This window comes from Balaenoptera acutorostrata, chromosome 7 (assembly GCF_949987535.1).
Source record: "Balaenoptera acutorostrata chromosome 7, mBalAcu1.1, whole genome shotgun sequence".
NCBI lineage: Eukaryota > Metazoa > Chordata > Mammalia > Artiodactyla > Balaenopteridae > Balaenoptera > Balaenoptera acutorostrata.
In genome coordinates, this window is record NC_080070.1 from 98,151,314 (window position 1) to 98,172,001 (window position 20,688).

At 38.1% G+C, this 20,688-nt stretch overlaps 1 protein-coding gene across 3 annotated transcripts in view; it reads right to left on the minus strand.

Annotated features, from left to right (window-relative positions):
* Positions 1 to 20,688, minus strand: part of RELN (reelin) — a 529,785-nt gene that overhangs the window by 359,449 nt on the left and 149,648 nt on the right. For all 3 annotated transcript variants that reach the window (XM_007177312.2, XM_057550217.1, XM_057550216.1), the window contains exon 3: positions 13,369 to 13,504. In XM_007177312.2, the coding sequence (XP_007177374.2) occupies positions 13,369 to 13,504 (136 nt within the window). The remainder of the gene's footprint in view (positions 1 to 13,368; positions 13,505 to 20,688) is intronic.

A 20,688-nucleotide genomic window follows, 5' to 3' on the forward strand; every position in this document is an offset into this window, starting at 1 on the left:
AAATGGACCTGGAGGAACCAGGTTCCCTGACTTCAGACTATACTACAAAGCTACAGTAATCAAGACAATACGGTATTGGCACAAGAATAGAAATACAGATCAATGGAACAGGATAGAAAGCCCAGAGATAAACCCACACATATATGGTCACCTTATCTTTGATAAAGGAGGCAAGAATATACAATGGAGAAAACACAGCCTCTTCAATAAGTGGTGCTGGGAAAACTGGACAGCTACATGTAAAAGAATGAAATTAGAACAATCCTTAACACTGTATACAGAAATAAACTCAAAATGGATGAAAGACCTAAATGGAAGGCCAGACACTATCAAACTCTTAGAGGAAAACATAGGCAGAACACTCTATGACATAAATCACAGCAAGATCCTTTTTGACCCACCTCCGAGAGAAATGAAAATAAAAACAAAAATAAACAAATGGGACCTAATGAAAGTGAAAAGCTTTTGCACAGCAAAGGAGACCATAAACAAGACGAAAAGACAACCCTCAGAATGGGAGAAAATATTTGCAAGCAAAGCAACTGACAAAGGATTAATCTCCAAAATACACAAGCAGCTCATGCAGCTCCATATCAAAAAAAAAAAAAACCCAATCCAAAAATGTGCAGAAGACCTAAATAGACATTTCTCCAAAGAAGATATACAGATTGCCAACAAACACATGAAAGGATGCTCAACATCACTAATTATTAGAGAAATGCAAATCAAAACTACAATGAGGTTTATCACCTCACACCAGTCAGAATGGCCATCATCAAAAAATCTACAAACAATAAATGCTGGAGAGGGTGTGGAGAAAAGGGAACCCTCTTGCACTGTTGGTGGGAATGTAAATTGATACAGCCACTATGGAGAACAGTAGGGAGGTTCCTTAAAAAACTAAAAATAGAACTACTGTACGACCCAGCAATCCCACTACTGGGCATATACCCTGAGAAAACCATAATTCAAAAAGAGTCATGTACCACAATGTTCATTGCAGCACTATTTACAATAGTCAGGACATGGAAGCAACCTAAGTGTCCATCATTGGATGAACGGATAAAGAAGATGTGGCACATATATACAATGGAATATTACTCAGCCATGTAAAGAAACGAAATTGAGTTTTTTGTAGTCAGGTGGATGGACCTAGAGACTGTCATACAGAGTGAAGTAAGTCAGAAACAGAAAAACAAATACCATATGCTAACACATATAGATGGAATCTAAAAAAAAAAAAAAATGGTTCTGAAGAACCTAGGGGCAGGACAGGAATCAAGACGTAGACCTAGAGAATGGAGGTGAGGACACGGGGTGAGGCAAGGCTAAGCTCGGACGAAGTGACAGAGTGGCATGGACATATATACGCTACCAAATGTAAAACAGATAGCTAGTGGGAAGCAGCCGCATAGCACAGGGAGATCAGCTCGGTGCTTTGTGACCACCTAGAGGGGTGGGATAGGGAGGGTGGGAGGGAGATGCAAGAGGGAGGAGGTATGGGGATATATGTGTATGTATAGCTGATTCACTTTATTATACATCAGAAACTAACACACCATTGTAAAGGAAATATACTCCAATAAAGACGTTAAAAAAAAAAAAGAGTCCAAATGACTATGTGGCTAAGTGGTTTTCCAATAAAACCTGGCTTATTCAGACAGCATGCCACTTACTCTTCTCTGGGAAAGGCACACACAGCACATTATATAATTGTTTGGAATTTCATTTCAAATGTTCCATAGTTCTTACTATGAGGTTTTTTAAAAAAGGATTTAAATAGATAACTAGGTTTTAAAATCACAGAGTTTGCACCATACACTGGCTATACCAATATGAGGTTGCAGAATTGGGTACAGTGTTGATTCAACTGTCAGCTCTAGAGAGACCACATACATGGTAAATGATAAATATTAGTTGCTGGATTTCTTCAAATCCGAAACACCATCAATCATAATATTAAGAAGTAAGGGCTTCCCTGGTGGCACAGTGGATAAGAATCTGCCTGCCAATGCAGGGGACATGGGTTCGATCCCTGGTCTGGGAAGATCCCACATGCTGCGGAGCAACTAAGCCCATGCACCACCACTACTGAGCCTGTGCTCTAGAGCCCACGAGCCACAACTGCCGAAGCCTGCGTGCCTAGAGCCCATGCTCCGCAACAAGAGAAACCACTGAAATGAGAAGCCCACACACCGAACGAAGAGTAGCCCCTGCTCTCCACAACTAGAGAAAGCCCGCGTGCAGCAATGAAGACCCAACACAGACAAAACTAAATAAATATATAAATTAAAAAAGTAAAATACATGCTGCAACTTATAATTGTAAGATGCCATCAAATGTAAGATGCAACTTTAGAGATACCAAAATGTAAAAGAAACTTCCGTATTTTAGAATCAATGAAATATGTCATTAGTTATTAAGAAATATTTATTGACCATACTAAATATTTTGTAATAACCTATAATGGAAAAGAATCTGAAAAGGAATATATATGTAATATGTGTATATGTATGTATGTATATATATATCTGAATCACTGTGCTGTACACCTGAAACTAACATGATGTTATAAATCAACTATACCTCAATAAATAAAATTTTAAAAAAATAAAGCAAGAAAAAATATTTATTGAGGACTTTCTATTGTCTATAGTTCAGTATTAAGAACTACTAGATATATGAAAGTACCTAACACAGTCCCTGACCTTGGGGGATTTCAAACCCAGTTAATAAAGAAAACACACATGTGAAAAATTAAATAATGATATGAATTAACTAATGATATGAAAACCTCATACAAAATACATTACAAAAGCATATAACTCTGGTTGAAGTTTAATTTCTAAAAAGTAATTCTCCTTACCTTAAAAAGTAAAAGCTTTAATTTTGGGAGTTAGAAAAGAGAGAATCAGAGTATATTTATATTCAAATGCCATAGGTGGTTGTTTTATTTTATCTTTGTGAAATGTTTATATTAATGTTGAACATTAGCAATCTTCTTCAAGTACTACTGGGCACATACTAATTATAGATATTAACTCTTACATATACCTCTACTGAACACATAATAAATACTGTAGTAAAGAACAAAGGTAAGAAACTGCAAACTTTAGTTCAGAAAATTTCAAATGAATTGTTCAGTGGTCCACGTTCAATCTTCAGTTTTCCTGTAATCTCTCACAAAACTAATTAGGAAGAGAGATCAACAAAAACATCTTGCCCACATAGGAAGCAGCTGCTCTATGTAAGATTCAACATAGTCATGGCTTACGATAAGCAGAGACTCAAACATTTATTAAGAATGCTAAAAAGTGCAAATTGCATCATCAAAATTTTATTATGAAATACAAGTGAGGGTGTGTAAACTTCTTTGTAATCGGTAAAAATTACTTCTAACCAAACTGTATTTTTTTTACCAACTGCTAATAAAACATTGTTTGGGGCTGACTTAAAATACCTACATTATGCTTGCCAAGTCACTTCTGATTATAACTTGGTTTCCAATATTACTGATACTAAAAAGAGGATACCCTAGATGATAGATATTTTTTTTAAAAAACCTGGCAACTAAAAATATATATTTCTCCTCCTACCATAAATCAATACCAGAATGACAATGTATTAAACTATAAAGTTTCACAGACTTCTCTGGTAAGATTCACCTGGAGTGTGAGTTTAAAATATAGATCCCCACACCCTCTCTTCTGGAGAATATGATTCTCTGGGACAGGGAATTTGTATTTTGGCAAATTCCCCAGCTAATTATTGTCAGAGAATGTGTGGAAAAAAACACTAAGGGAGTACCTTCCCAGTACCCTGGTTATTTTCTTTTTAATAAATAAATTTATAAAAAGAAAAGAGGCATTAACAGACATAAAAGCACTGGGATTTTGAGCGCTTAAAACCAGTTGATTTGGAGGAGCACAAATCAGACATATCAAGTAAAAAATCCAATATTTGTCATTTTCAAGATCCATTTATCTTTTATAGTTAAGAAACTATATGACAAACCTTTTTAAGTATTTAGCAATGTATTTCTCTGCTCTCTTTTTTTTTTAATGTTTATTTATTTATTTATTTTCTTATTAGTCATCCATTTTATACACATCAGTGCATACATGGCAATCCCAATCGCCCAATTCATCACACCCCCACCCCCATCCCCGCCGCTTTCCCCCCTTGGTGTCCATACGTTTGTTCTTTATATCTGTATCTCAATTTCTGCTCTGTAAACTGGTTCACCTATACCACTTTCTAGGTTCAACATATATGCGTTAATACACGATATTTGTTTTTCCTTTTCTGACTTACTTCACTCTGTATGATACTCTCTATATCCATCCAGGTCACTACAAATGACCCAATTTCGTTCCTTTTCATGGCTGAGTAATATTCCATTGTATATATGTACCACATCTTCTTTATCCATTCGTCTGTCAGTGGGCATTTAGGTTGCTTCCATGACCTGGCTATTGCAAATAGTGCTGCAATGAACATTGGGGTGCATGTGTCTTTTTGAATTATGGCTTTCTCAGGGTATATGCCCAGTAGTGGGATTGCTGGGTCATATGGTAATTCTATTTTTAGTTCTTTAAGGAACCTCCATACTGTTCTCCATAGTGGCTGTATCAATTTACATTCCCACCAGCAGTGCAAGAGGGTTCCCTTTTCTCCACACCCTCTCCAGCCTTTGTTGTTTGTAGATTTTTTCATGATTCCCATTCTAACTGGTGTGAGGTGATACCTCATTGTAGTTTTGATTTGCATTTATCTAATAATTAGTGATGTTGAGCAGCTTTTCATGTCCTTCTTGGACATCAGTATGTCTTCTTTGGAGAAATGTCTATTTAGGTCTTCTGCCCATTTTTGGATTGGGTTGTTTGATTTTTAATATTGAGCTGCATGAGCTGTTTTTATATTTTGGAGATTAATCCTTTGTCCGATGATTCATTTGCAAATATTTTCTCCCATTCTGAGGGTTGTCTTTTCGTCTTGTTTATGGTCTCCTTTGCTGTGCAAAAGCTTTGAAGTTTCATTAGGTCACATTTGTTTATTTTTGTTTTTATTTCCATTACTCTAGGAGGTAGATAAAAAAATATCTTGCTGCGATTTATGTAAGAGTGTTCTTCCTGTGTTTTCCTCTAAGAGTTTTACACTGCCTGGTCTGACATTTAGGTCTCTAATCCATTTTCAGTTTATTTTTGTGTATGGTGTTAGGGAGTGTTCTAATTTCATTCTTTTACAAGTAGCTGTCCAGTTCTCCCAGCACGAATTATTGAAGAGACTGGCTTTTCTCCATTATATATCCTTGCCTCCCTTGTCATAGATTAGTTGACCATAGGTGCATGGGTTTATCTCTGGGCTTTCTATCCTGTTCCATTGATCTATATTTCTGTTTTTGTGACAGTACCATATTGTCTTGATTACTGTAGCTTTGTAGTACAGTCTGAAATCAGGGAGACTGATTCCTCCAGCTCTGTTTTTTTCCCTCAAGACTGCTTTGGCTATTCGGGGTCTTTTGTGTCTCCATACAAATTTTAAGATTCTTTGTTCTACTTCTGTGAAAAATGCCATTGGTAATTTGATAGGGATTGCATTGACTCTGTAGATTGCTTTGGGTAATTTAGTCAATTTCACAATATTGATTCTTCCAATCCAAGAACATGGTATATCTCTCCATCTGTTGGTATCATCTTTAATTTCTTTCATCAGTGTCTTATAGTTTTCTGCATACAGGTCTTTTGTCTCCTTAGGTAGGTTTATTCCTAGGTATTTTATTCTTTTTGTTGCAATGGTAAATGGAAGTGTTTCCTTAATTTCTCTTTCAGATATTTCATCATTAGTGTATAAGAATGCAAGAGATGTCTGTGCATTAATTTTGTGTCCTGCAACTTTACAAATTCATTGATTAGATCTAGTAGTTTTCTCGTGGCATCTTTAGGATTCTCCATGTATAGTATCATATCATCTGCAAACAGTGACAGTTTTACTTCTTCTTTTCCAATTTGTATTCCTTTTATTTCTTTTTCTTCTCTGATTGCCGTGGCTAGGATTTCCAAGACTATGTTGAATAACAGTGGTAAGAGTGGATATCCTTGTCTTGTTCCTGATCTTAGAGGAAATGCTTTCAATTTTTCACCATTGAGAATGATGTTTGCTGTGGGTTTGTCATATATGGCCTTTATCATGTTGAAGTAGATTCCCTCTATGCCCACTTTCTGGAGAGTTTTTATCATAAATGGGTGTTGAATTATGTCAAAAGCTTTTTCTGCATCTATTGAGGTGATCATATGGTTTTTCTCCTTCAATTTGTTAATATGATGTATCACATTGATTGATTTGCATATATTGAAGAATCCTTGCATCCCTGGGATAAATCCCACTTGGTCATGGTGTATGATCCTTTTAATGTGTTGTTGGAGTCTGTTTGCTAGTATTTTGTTGAGGAGTTTTGCATCTATATTCATCAGTGATATTGGTCTGTAATTTTCTTTTTTTGTAATATCTTTGTCTGGTTTTGGTATCAGGGTGATGGTGGCCTCATAGAATGAGTTTGGGAGTGTTCCTTCCTCTGCAATTTTTTGGAAGAGTCTGAGAAGGATGGGTGTTAGCTCTTCCCTAAATGTTTGATAGAACTCACCTGTGAAGCCATCTGGTCCTGGACTTTTGTTTGTTGCAAGATTTTTGATCACAGTTTCAATTTCATTACTTATGATTGGTCTGTTCATATATTCTATTTCTTCCTGGTTCAGTCTTGGAAGGTTATACCTTAATAAGAATTTGTCCATTTCTTCCAGGTTGTCCATTTTATTGGCATAGAGTTGCCTGTAGTTGTCTCTTTGGATACTTTGTATTTCTGCGGTCTCTGTTGTAACTTCTCCGTTTTAAATTCTAATTTTATTGATTTGAGTCCTCTCCCTCTTTTTCTTGATGAGTCTGGCTAATGGTTTATCAATTTTGTTTATCTTCTCAAAGAACCAGCTTTTAGTTTTATTGATCTTTGCTATTGTTTTCTTTGTTTCTATTTCATTTATTTCTGCTCTTATCTTTATGATTTCTTTCCTTCTGCTAACTTTGGGTTTTGTTTGTTCTTCTTTCTCTAGTTCCCTTAGATGTAACATTAGATTGTTTATTTGAGATTTTTCTTGTTTCTTGAGGTAGGCTTGTATAGCTATGAACTTTCCTCTTAGAACTGCTTTTGCTGCATCCCATAGGTTTTGGATCGTTGTGTTTTCATTGTCATTTGTCTCTAGGTATTTTTGATTTCCTCTTTGATTTCTTCAGTGATCTCTTGGTTATTTAGTAACGTATTCTTTAGCCTCCATGTGTTTGTGTTTTTTATGTTTTTTTCTCTGTAATTCATTTCTAATCTCATAGCGTTGTCGTCAGAAAAGATGCTTGATATGATTTCAATTTTCTTTAAATTACTGAGGCTTGATTTGTGATCCAAGATGTGATCTATCCTGGAGAATGTTTCATGCACACTTGAGAAGAAAGTGTAATCTGCTGTTTTTAGATGGAATGTCCTATAAATATCAATTAAATCTATCTGGTCTATTATGTCATTTAAAGCTTGTGTTTCCTTATTTATTTTCATTTTGAATGATCTGTATTTGGTGTAAGTGAGGTGTTAAAGTCCCCCACTATTATTGTGTTATTGTCTATTTCCTCTTTTATAGCTGTTAGCAGTTGCCTTATGTATTGAGGTGCTCCTATGTTGGGTGCATATATATTTATAATTGTTATATCTTCTTCTTGGATTGATCCCTTGATCATTACATAGTGTCCTTCCTTGTCTCTTGTAACATTCTTTATTTTAAAGTCTATTTTATCTGATATGAGTACTGCTACTCCAGCTTTCTTTTGATTTGCTTTTGCATGGCATATCTTTTTCCATCCCCTCACTTTCAGTCCGTATGTGCCCCTAGGTCTGAAGTGGGTCTCTTGTAGACAGCATACAGATGGGTCTTTTTTTTGTATTCATTCAGCAAGCCTGTGTCTTTTGGTTGGAGCATTTAATCCATTCACGTTTAAGGTAATTATCGATATGTATGTTCCTATGACCATTTTCTTAATTGTTTTGGGTTTGTTTTTGTAGGTCTTTTTCTTCTCTTGTGTTTCCCACTTAGAAAAGTTCCTTTAGCATTTGTTGTAGAGCTGGTTTGGTGGTGCTGAATTCTCTTAGCTTTTGCTCGTCTATAAAGCTTTTGATTTTTCCATCGAATCTGAATGAGGTCTCTGCTGGGTAGAGTAATCTTGGTTGTAGATTCTTCCCTTTCATCACTTTAAGTACATCATGCCACTCCCTTCTGGCTTGTAGAGTTTCTGCTGAGAAATCAGCTGTTAACCTTATGGGAGTTCCCTTGTATGTTATTTCTCGTTTGTCCCTTGCTGCTTTCAATAATTTTTCTTTGTCTTTAATTTTTGCCAATTTGATTACTATGTGTCTCGGCGTGTTTCTCCTTGGGTTTATCCTGTGTGGGACTCTCTGCACTTCCTGGACTTGGGTGGCTATTTCCTTTCCCATGCTAGGGAAGTTTTTGACTATAATCTCTTCAAATATTTTCTCATGTCCTTTCTCTCTCTCTTCTCCTTCTGGGATCCCTATAATGCGAATGTTGTTGCATTTAATGTTGTCCCAGAGGTCTCTTAGGCTGTCTTCATTTCTTTCCATTCTTTTTTCTTTATTCTGTTCCCCAGCAGTGAATTCCACCATTCTGTCTTCCAGGTCAGTTATCCATTCTTCTGCCTCATTTATTCTGCTATTGATTCTTTCTACTGTAGTTTTCATTTCAGTTATTGTTTTGTTCATCTCTGTTTGTTTGTTCTTTAATTCTTCTGGGTCTTTGTTAAACATTTCTTGCATCTTCTCTATCTTTGCCTCCATTTTTTTCCCGAGGTCCTGGGTCATCTCCACTATCATTATTCTGAATTCTTTTTCTGGAAGATTGCCTATCTCCATTTCATTTAGTTGTTTTTCTGGGGTTTTATCTTGTTCCTTCGTCTGGTACATAGCCCTCTGCCTTTTCATCTTGTCTATCTTTCTGTGAATGTGGTTTTTGTTCCACAGGCTGCAGGATTGTAGTTCGTCTTGCTTCTGCTGTCTGCCCTCTGGTGGATGAGGCTACCTAAGAGACTTGTGCAAGTTTCCTGATGGGAGGGACTGGTGGTGGGTAGAGCTGACTGTTGCTCTGGTGGGCAGAGCTCAGTAAAACTTTAATCCGCTTGTCTGCTGATGGGTGGGGCTGGGTTCCCTCCCTGTTGGTTGTTTGGCCTGAGGTGATCCAACACTGGAGCCTACCCGGGCTCTTTGGTGGGGCTAATGGTGGACTTTGGTGGGGCTCACACCGAGGAGTAATTACCAGAACTTCTGCTGCCAGTGTCCTTGTCTCTCGGTGAGCCACAGCTGTCCTCCCCTCTGTAGGAGACCCTCCAACACTAGCAGGTAGGTCTGGTTCAGTCTCCCCTGGGGTCACTGCTCCTTCCCCTGGGTCCCGATGCACACACTACTTTGTGTGTGCCCGCCAAGAGTGGAGTCTCTGTTTCCCCGAGTCTTGTTGAAGTCCTGCAATCAAATCCCGCTAGCCTTCAAAGTCTGATTCTCTAGGAATTCTTCCTCCTGTTGCCGGACCCCCAGGTTGGGAAGCCTGACGTGGGGCTCAGAACCTTCACTCCAGTGGGTGGACTTCTGTGGTATAAGTGTTCTCCAGTTTGTGAGTCACCCACCCAGCAGTTATGGCATTTGATTTTATTGTGATAGCACCCCTCCTACCGTCTCATTTTGGCTTCTCCTTTGTCTTTGCATGTGGGGTATCTTTTTCAGTGAGTTCCAGTGTCTTCCTGTCGATGACTGTTCAGCAGTTAGTTGTGATTCCAGTGTTTTTGAAAGAGGGAGTGAGAGCATGTCCTTCTACTCCGCCATCTTGAACTAATGTCCAGTTCCTTGGTTATTTATCAGCATCTTCCAATTTTGTTTTTGGTTTGGGGAGTCCCTGATTTGAGGCTGATCACCTCTGAAGATTCTGGACTTCCTGCAAAGCTGAGGACTAGATCCAGGACTCTGCATGCTCATAACAACCCTTTTCAGGAAATTATTACTAACCTTATTTAATGGGTGGGAAAATTAAGTCTCAGATTCACTTGGCCCATACCATACATGGGTATTTTGAGGGCACCCCCAAAAAAATACCTACATTATTTATCAGAAGAGAATACAATTTGATATCCCAGGAACAGTGAGGCCATAAGCCATCAAATATCATTTTAAAACAGGTTAAATGAAAAACTGTATCTATTTGGAAATAGGCAGTTCTGCATTGCTGGCATAGATTTAATTTGTGTTCTTTCAAAAAATAATTCTTGTTTTAAATGAAGAAGTTATGCATGGCAAGAATTTAAATTACCCTAACAAGTGCCAACATGAGTAAGATAAAGCATGCCAAAAGAGAGAGTCAGAGCTTACTATTAAACTAAAGAAAAAGACAACACTGTACTTCAGATACAGCTGGCCCTCCGTATCCCTGGATTTTGCTTCCATGGTGGGTTGAATCTCTGGATGCAGAAACTACAGATACAGAGGGTCTGCTGTACCATGCCATTTCATATAAGGGACTTGAGCATACGTGGGAGGTCCTAGAACCAATAACCCCCACCCTCCCAGGATACAGAATTCAAAGGGCATTTTCTGTGAATTCTATGTATAAGTCCTTGAACCAACTGTGGAGGAATCACGAAGAAATAAGAATTTGTCCTTATTCAATCTAATCTAACAGAAAAGGCAAGAAATTAACTCAAATAAATATAGAGTAAAATATAGTCAGCATTATAATAGAGTTACAAGCAAAATGTGACAATACACATCACTTCTGTTGCTTATGTCTTAGAAGCTTTACAGAAGATTTTTTAAGAATGCCAACTTTAAGAAAGAGTAGGAATTTAACAATTGAATTTGAGAGAATAAAGCATTCTAGGCTAAGGGAAAAGCATGGAGAAAGAGAGAAAGTCATGGGATGTTTAGGGAATTGTGAGAAGTACTGCCAATTTGTGCCCATCAGGAGGTGCAGGCTATGGGAGACGAGAGAAAATGATAAACAGCAAGATTTGGAAGAACCTTGAAACCAATGCCAAAGGGCTGGCCTTTAGAAGGAAGTCTTAGGATATCCAAGTTTTGAGCACTTGTGCTTCAGTAAGATTAACTGGACAACAATGTGCAAGACAGACTGTATGGGAAATAGGCTGGAGGTGAACAGACCAGTTAGGAAGCTACCGCAATCATCTTAGCAAGAGGTACTGGAAGGAAAGGGTTCAAGTGTGAAAAACTTTCCGAGGGAGAAAATGATGGGATTAAATGTCAACCACCTGGGTGGGATGAATCTCACATTTGCAGCCTGAGTAACCCAGAGCAGTGGTCCCCAACCATCTTGGCACCAGGGACTGGTTTCGTGGAAGACACGGGGTGGGGGGGGGCGGGGAGATGGTTCAGGCGGTATGCAAGTGATGGGGAGTGATGGGGAGCAGCAGAGAAAGCTTCGCTCCTCGCCTGCTGCTCACCTCCTGCTGTGCGGACTGGTTCCTAACAGGCCGCTATCGGTCTGTGGACTTGGTGGGGGGGAGGGGGTTGGGGACCCCTGATCCAGAGGATAGGCAGAGAGAGTATATAATCAGTGACGTGATATAAACCCTTGACATTCAACTGTGTATTATTAAGGGAGAAGAAAAAGTAGTGGTAAATTTTGGAGTATGCAAGTTTTATGGGATTTTGTTGTCTGAGTAGAAGGTTGGAATAAAACACTATTCAAGATCAATTCCAGCTCTATTTCACCTGACTGCCCATAGAATAGCTGTTTCTGAACTGCATTTGACCTTGTTCCATTGGCCTACTCGTCCATTCAAGAAATATTTAGTAAATGCTTACTGTGTGTGCAGAGACTGTAGTAGACAACTGGGGCAAATCAGTGAACAGAATAGAAATGCATTCTTGCCTTCAAGGAACTTGCATTTCAGCAGGAACAGTCACACAATAAATAACATACATAATTAAATAAATGAAGTATATCATGTGTTAGAAGTGAACAAAGGGCTATGGGGGAAAAAAGAGACAACTAAGAAAGATGAGGAGCAGTGATTGTAAGGCAAGGGTAGGGGAAGAGTCTATACTGAGAGATGTCACAAGTCACAGACTTTGAACCATAGTTCAGAGTTTATCTAAGGATGCTGTTGGGACATTGCTCACTACATTTCCCTGTTTCCTCTTAATGAAAGCATAGGAGAGATTCAGTAGGTTTCTATAGAGTTCTGACTTCTTACCACCATGAATCAGCTAACTGATCACATTTTCCTCTTGGCACTAGTGGCTAGAAAGCTAAAAGCTAAATCTCTAATCTGTGGTCTTCTTCTTTATGTATGGAGGCTCATAGCATTTTTTGTACCTGTTTTCATCTTATTTTCTGAATATCATTTTCCTATTGTCTTGATTTCTTCACATACTTTTTATCTTATTGTGTATTTTAATCAGCTAAAATCCAATATAGATCTCCTGAGGTATAAATAAATATGCAAAAATAAACTGCTAAAATTACTTTTTTTTTTTTTTTTTTTTACAGTTTTGGCCTCTTTTGACACTAAAATGAGAGGCTTTAATTAAGGTTAAATCTGCTAAAATAATACACTTAAATAGTGACTGTATATGTAACCTCATGAGAGGTATATTTGTAACCTAGCAGGACCCTATGGGGCCTTCCCAGGACAGACCACCCCATGTCCTACACCTGCCTCTTACTTGTAGAAAAACTTTAGCCTCTTAGGCCTTCCCTGAGTGCCAAAGCATAAATTTAATCAGAGAAGTAAGAAAATGCGGAAACAAAGGCAAACAGCCAAGCAAGACAAAATTATAATAGTTTAGTCAAGGACCTTTAGTTCCTCCTCAAGGGCTATAGATAATATTCTGAGCCATGTCCTCTGAGCTGCTGTGCAGATACTGAAACCCCCACCAGGTGGTTAACTGTATGCTGCCCACAAATACCTTGACCCCAGACCAGTTGGAACCAGAGGTTGATAATACTGACTCCTGATTACCTCGCCATCAACCAATCAGAAGAATGTCCATGAGCTGATCACATACCCCACAACCCTCTCCCTCACCCTGTCTTTTAAAAACCTTTCCCTGAAAGCCACTGTGGAGTTCAGGCCTTTTGAGCACTAGCTGCCTGGACTCCTTGTTTGGTGCCCTGATATAAACACTGTACTTCCCTTCACCACAAGCTGGTGTCCATAGATTGGCTTTACTGTGTGCAGGCAAGTGGACCCAAGTTTGGTTTGATAACACATTTGCCTTCTGTACCAGTCACAGACATTTTGGGTACTTACATGAAATTCACACAGCCTGTGCCAGCAGGTGGAGCAATCCAGACGAAGCTGAGGTTGGTTGTGGGCAGATGACTCACATGAGAGGCCACCACACTGCACATAAACTGGTTACCAAACTGGTGGTCAGACATGATCCCTGACAAACAGAAAGGAAGGGAAGTTGTTATAAAAACAATAAAACAAAGTCCGTATGATGGCATAATAATATTTTCTGGACATTTTTCTTTTATGTTAAGATTCAACATGCTGTTTGGCTTCCCGTTATGCAATTTTCCACTTCCTATTGTTAGAAGGAAATGAATCGTTTAAAACATTATTGTTAAGGAGCAATCTACTAAATTATTGCTATAGTATTTGCTTCATTTTGATTTTGTTGACTGGTCTTTGCCCATCAACAAAGACCACCAGGAACACGGTATAACAAGGTTGGATTTATTGGAAGTGTTTGCAGCAATGGAGACCAAATACTATTGGGAATTTGGAGGTATCTCAGTATGAGGATGTTAGGAGGAGCTTGTTAAAATATTTGGGCTTGTGTTAGGTTATTTTATAGAGTAGGGTGATCAAGCTGGCCCAGGAATTTCCCGATTGTAGCACTGAAAGTCCTGCATCCTGGGGACCCCCTCAGTCTTGCTGGGGAGGTTCCAGGTAAAGGTGGTTTTGCTTCTGGATTTGGTACTATCAGAAAGTGGGAGCAATTTTATCACTGAGTATCTTAATTTTTATCTATGAGACATGAGGAATGGAGTAGGGCTAAAGCTGAGATCGATAAAAAAGCAGCGGCAGTCACGTTAGCATGGAGAGGGGATGTTGGTCATTTTTGTGGTTTGCACCATGTTCTTGCTTTTGTCTGTGTTCAGGCATGATTACAAGGTGATCTTGTTTTTGTCTCAAACCACAACTGTCTCAGAGTGGATGACCTATGAAACTGCTCATGTTCAACACGAGAACATCATGGCCTAGCTGAGTACCAAGTCAGCTCCCAGCTGAGCTATCAGGAGATGTTTTTTTTCTTTTTTAATAAGGTGATTCTCTTATGTTTACCTCAGATATAAAATATTAATAGATAACTCAACACTAAGAAAATGAATAACTTGATTTTTTAAAATAGGCAAAAGATCTCACCAAAAAAGATATATAGATGGCAAATAAGCATACAAAAAGATGTTCAACATCATATGTCATTAGAGAATTGCAAATTAAAACAATGAAATGCCACTACACACCTAATATTCAACCAAAGTCCAAAACACTGACAATTCCAAACGCTGGTAAGGATGTGGAACTATAGTAACTCTTATTCATTGCTGGTGAGAATGCAAAATGGTATAGCCATTTTGGAAGACAGTTTGGTGTTTTCTTACAAAAATAAACATACTCTTACCACATAATCCAGAAATCAGACTCCTTGGTATTCACTCAAATAAACTGAAAATTTATGTCCACTCAAAAACCTGCATGTGGGGCTTCCCTGGTGGCGCAGGGGTTGGGTGTCTGCCCGCTAATGCAGGGGACACGGGTTCGAGCCCTGGTCTGGGAGGATCCCACATGCCGCGGAGCGGCTAGGCCCGTGAGCCACAATTACTGAGCCTGCGAGTCTGGAGCCTGTGCCCCGCAACGGGAGAGGCCGCGATGGTGAGAGGCCCGCGCACCGCGATGAGGAGTGGCCCCCGCTTGCCGCAACTAGAGAAGGCCCTCGCACAGAAACGAAGACCAAACACAGCCATAAATAAACAAACAAATAAATAAATAAATAAAATTAAAAAAAAAAACCTGCATGTGGATGTATATAGCAGTTTTATTCATAACTGTCAAAACTTGGAAACAACCAAGATATCCTTTATTAAGTGCATGGATAAACTGGTACATCCAAACAATAGAATATTTTTCAGAGTTAAAAGGAAATGAGCTATCAAGCCATGAAAAGACATGAATAAGTAAGTGCATAGTACTAAATGAAAGAAGCCAATATGAAAGAACTACATGCTGTATGATTCCAACTATGTGACATTCTAGAAAAGGTAAAATTATGGAGACAGTGGTTGCCAGGGGTTAGGAGGGAGGGAGGGAGGTATGAATAGGCAGAGCACAGAGGATTTGTAGGTCAGTGAAACTCTTCTTTATAATATTGCAATGGTGAATACACAACACCAAGAATGAAACCTAATGTCAAGTATGGACTTTGAGTGACAATGATGTGTCAGTGTAGGTTCATCTGCTGTAACAAAGATATCACTGTGGTGCAGGATGCCTGGGAGGTTGGGGGGAGGGGGTGGGTGGTATATGGAAAAACGCTTTACTCAATTTTGCTGTGACCTAAAACTGCTCTAAAAATAAAGTTTATTAATAAAAAAAAAAAACATTGCCAGGAGTGGGTAGTTAAACAAAAAATTAATTTGTTGGCTTTGTGAACTTGGGCAAATGGCTTACTCTGAGATCCAGTTTGCCTGTCTTTAAAAGGAAAACACATGTCCACTCCATCCTAAAGTGACTGTGAGAATTAAATGACTCAATACATAGGGCAGCATCTGGTACAGTACCCCTGTATTGGGATAGGTGCCCTGCCTACATGTCATCACAGCAGTTCCCACACTGCTCCATCATACCCTGGACCATCTCTCCAGGGAGTCTATGAGGGGCTAGGTCTTTAATCTTTATATTTCAAGCGACGATCACAATGTCTGGCACATCACAGATACTCAAGAAGTATTTTCTAAATAAATACAAGAATAATTTAACTATAAAAATAAAAGACAATATAAATTATACACGTTACATCAACTAATGAAATAGAATCTTCTAGAATAGCAAGTTGTTCAGAATAGGTCATACTGGCCAAAGAAATAGAAGAACAAGTCTATATTTTGACATATCCTAATGATGCTACTTTTCTCAAGTATATGTGTGTGTGTGTGTGTGTATATATATATATATATATATATATATATATATATATAGGTATTTTTTAAGCTGTATCTTGAGACAAAAGGATGAAAGTCATCAAGCCAGAGAAACCACAAGGTTAGAGAGGATGACAGACTCCAGACTCCCAAGGAAATCACAGAGTGCTGAAGGAGACTCAGTAGCCGTGACTCGGGAATTGCCACTCCCCTCTAGTCGGGCATAAAGCAGGGATCCAGTGTATGGAAAATGATACATATGCAGGAGTCAGCCTGGCCAAAAAGGAAAGCAAAAGTTCCAGCCACAATCATGTGGGAATGGAAATGAATCAAACAAAACAACATTTCAGGGTCTCAGAGTCTTGGTAACAGAATTCATGTTCAAATATCTCCTCATTCCTCAAAGCTCCTCTTAGAAAGTGAGTCATGTCTAGACTGCATATTACTTGACAGAATTTTATAAGGTAGCTATAGAGTTGTAACTGCCTCGTGCCCTACCCTGGGCAAATACCCTACAGGATGACATTCTTGCAATCCAACCGTCTAGCACAGCAGTTCTCCAACTTGGCTACACAGCAGCATCACCCAAAGAGATTGAATAAATACTGGTTCCCAGACATTCTGAGTGAACCAGCAGAAAAAAACAGTATCCCTGTGTTGCATCAAACATTGGGTTAGGCCCTATGGAGGTACACAGAAGAAATATAGGACATTGTCCCTACCTTGAAATGACTTCAGCTGGGACGAGAAAACTGGAATAAACATTATAAATAGAACAACTAGAAAATAAGTAAGTGCTAACTGGGTGGTATTTGCGAAAAATACAAAAGAGGAGAGAAAGAGTGATTAATGTGGACAATTATAATAATGACAACTAATGTTTATTGAGCACTTACTATGGCTTGACAGTATTCTAAGCGTTTCATGAATATTTACTTTTAAGGCTCTTAACAATCCTATGCAGTAGGAGCTGTTATTTTCTCTATTTTACCCATGAGGAAACTAATATGATGAAGATAAAAACTCGCTTACAGTTATACAGCAAGGGCAGTATAGCCTGGATTCAAATAAGTATCCTTGCTGCACAGTCAGAAATGGCACTGTAGACAACAAGGTCCTACTGTGTAGGGCACTATATTCAATATCTTATAGTAAACTATAATAGAAAAAGAAAAAAATGACTTTGTTGAAGAGGGAGACTGGAATTAAGTTTTGAGGGAAAAACTAAGATTTCCCATATTTGTTTTTATGTACATGAGGCAGAAGAGTATAAGCACGAGATCATACCCTCAGCTCTGTCACCCGCTGCTGCATGACCTTGGTCAGGATGCTTCCTCTCAAGCTTCAGTTCCAACATCTATAAACTGCTGGTCCATGATCTCTAAGACTCCTTTCAGTGCCTTAGCTCTCTGAGTACAATTTAAATGAACAGAAGGAAGATGGGAGGACAGCTCACAAAGGCAGACATAATGAGCAGAGGTACGCATAGAAAATGAGAACGAGGAGAGCAGTCAGCATCAGCTTCCAGTGTTCTGTGAAACACAATTTACTGCATCTGCCACAGTGATCTTCTTAATGGCTTTTGTGTCATGAAAGACATATACCATCTAATATATGTGATTTGGAAACCTATTCTTGGATAACTTTAATTTGAATTTGATAATGAATTTAAATTTATGAAGGTGCTTTCCCTTGCTACATGCTGGATAATAGGATATATATATTGAGTTTTAACATTACTTGAAAAAGGGAAAATCAGATCTATGATAAAAGAATTTAATTACACTGTGTATCTCAGGGAGATATATACATATAAAATATATATGTGTGTAGTGTAGCTATAATAAAGATTTTATTTTCATTGTTGTGGCTATGTGTAAACTTTCATACAAAAATTTTTTTCTGTGGTATTTCCTCCCCCGAAAAGGAAGCTATTCTTTTCCAAGAGAACTGGACTATGAGAGAAAGAAAGCACTTCAAGAAGTATGGCTCTCTTTGTCTCACTTTGGATGAAAAAGTAAAGGGTATCCTTCAATCTGTGAGGTTCTATGAGACCAATAACTGTCCTGATAGATTTTAAAGCATTTATGTTATAGATACATTTTCCTTTTGAATATTGTGTGCACACATTTGAAAAACAGGAATATTGACAATCTAGCTATAATTTCTGTATCAAGAAATAACCAAGGTAACTTTTTAATATAACTCTTCCTTTGACAAAGTATGAGTGTTTTAAATCCATTAAATTCTTCAAACCATTGGATATCTAATTTAAAATTATCTAGCATCTGTCTTCTTAATCAAAGTTGTGGTTAAAGGATAGGAATATGCCAGAGTTTCCTTTATCCACATTATACTTCTGCAAGATTTGGCTCACGATGTCTTTAATTGTTCTAAAGTTGCTTCCATGATGCCTTTTAAGACAGTGATACTCATTTCTGTGCCTTCTGGGATGTCATTTTCCTTGACAAGTCTTCAGTTATTTTAAGTTCGTGACTAAACCTTGTATGAACTCCATTTTCCCTCAGGAATACTCTTCTCTTCTATGCTTTTAATGTGCATACCTTGAGTCTTCAGAACTTTAACTAGAATTTCTATGATTCCCCCATTTTGAGAATAAAATGTACACATCCTCATAAAAATGTAGGCTATTCGCTTCCAAGAAACACCCTGAAGATGTTATTACCAAAAATAACCAATGTACTAGGAAAATTACACATTCATGTAGGGTTTATTCTATATTTTATAGATTAAAGACGTGGATTACTCAAATCAGTTCAGTTTGTAATTTGCCATAGTTAGTGTTAAAGTGGGTAGAAGCATGTCCTGGTTTTTCCATGTGATTCAAGAACTAAGACATCTGTGGATGGGATATCACGAAATAAAGGGAAAGTACATTAAGATTATAGATTTTTGGTTTGTGATAAATGTAACCTTCATATATAAAAATTTTGAAATCTTAAATATTTTATTGTTTCAAACACTTTCAGAAAGTATGGCAGAATATTTTGTCAGGAAGTTTATTGAATTCATTAACTTATGTCTGTATAAAAGTGTAAGAACAGACAAATATTTAAGATGATTTCTGTTTCCTTTTATTTTCATCATTTTCTCTTTGTTTCAAAGGGATATCTAAAGGCTTACATCATTTAATAAAAAGTAGACTGTTCTGAAAATGTAGTCTGGAAAGTTAGTGTTATATTTTAAGTGAAGAGAGAAAGTGAATTATGGAGTTCCTTTATGTCATTCTTTAATCTTTTCATTTGATTCAAATACGAATAACTGTTTACTTGCAGAATTTGACTTGTCTATTATGTGCCTTCTTTGCTAGGTCAATGTACACAAATATTTCAACAAAGCTAAACATGATTTTATATGCTGAAAAGTAATCACCGAACTTCCTGAAAACATACTTATTGCAGCTTATCTGTGAAGTACCAGCCTGATGAAAATGGATATGAAAATAATAGCTTTCAAGTAGTGCTACAAGTTAATGAAAAGTATGGGCACCCACACTCACACATATGCACTGGGTATATTTAACTTTTAAAGCATTGATTTGAAGGCATTTGGTTTCGGATTTAGGTCTAGAAGGAAAAAAGTATGAAAACCTTTTAAAAATCTTTCTGGAATTGTATGTCTATGGGTACACATTAGAAATGTATGAGGATCCATGCTATTCCCATACGTCTTGTCGGTTATACACAAAGAGCTTATTCTAAGTCAACCTGATTCTTTCCTCACTCATGCAGTTACAAAGGTGAGAATTCTTGCTTTTGCCTTCCCTCTCCATCCCTCTTCCAGCACTACTGTTTATCAAATGCCCTCTCTGTGCCAGGTGTTTTCCCCATGTTATTACCTTACTACTATTATAGAGGCAATAGAGGGGAAAGGTTGAGAGCACAGACCCTGGAGGCAGTCTGCCTGGGTTCAGATCTTTGCTCCACTACCAAGGAATTGTGGAATTTTGGGCAGGTTACTGAAACACTGTTCCTCACTTTCCTCTCCAGGAAAATGGAGATGATAATAATAGGGTGGCTCTGAAGATTAGATGAATATATGCACATAGTTAGCACTATATGTGTTAGCTGTTACTATCATTCCCACTTCAGAGATAAATGAGAATTATCAAGAACCGGTGGATTTAAGTGACTTTCCAACACTTAAACAAGTGTTGATAACAGAGCTAGTGAACAGCACTGGAACACAGATCCATCTTCCATCTTACACTGTCCACTGGCTTCCTCCCTCCTTGTGTCCATAAGAGGCAGTACCTCAATTCCGGGACAGGCCCCTGTGTCTATCCAACCTAAATCCAAATCCAGTGATGAGATGCAAACCATCTGAGAGTGAGCATGAAGAGGGCCCCTGCTCTAGGAACAAGCTCAGGTGCTGTCCTCCCCTGCTTCCAACCCTCTCT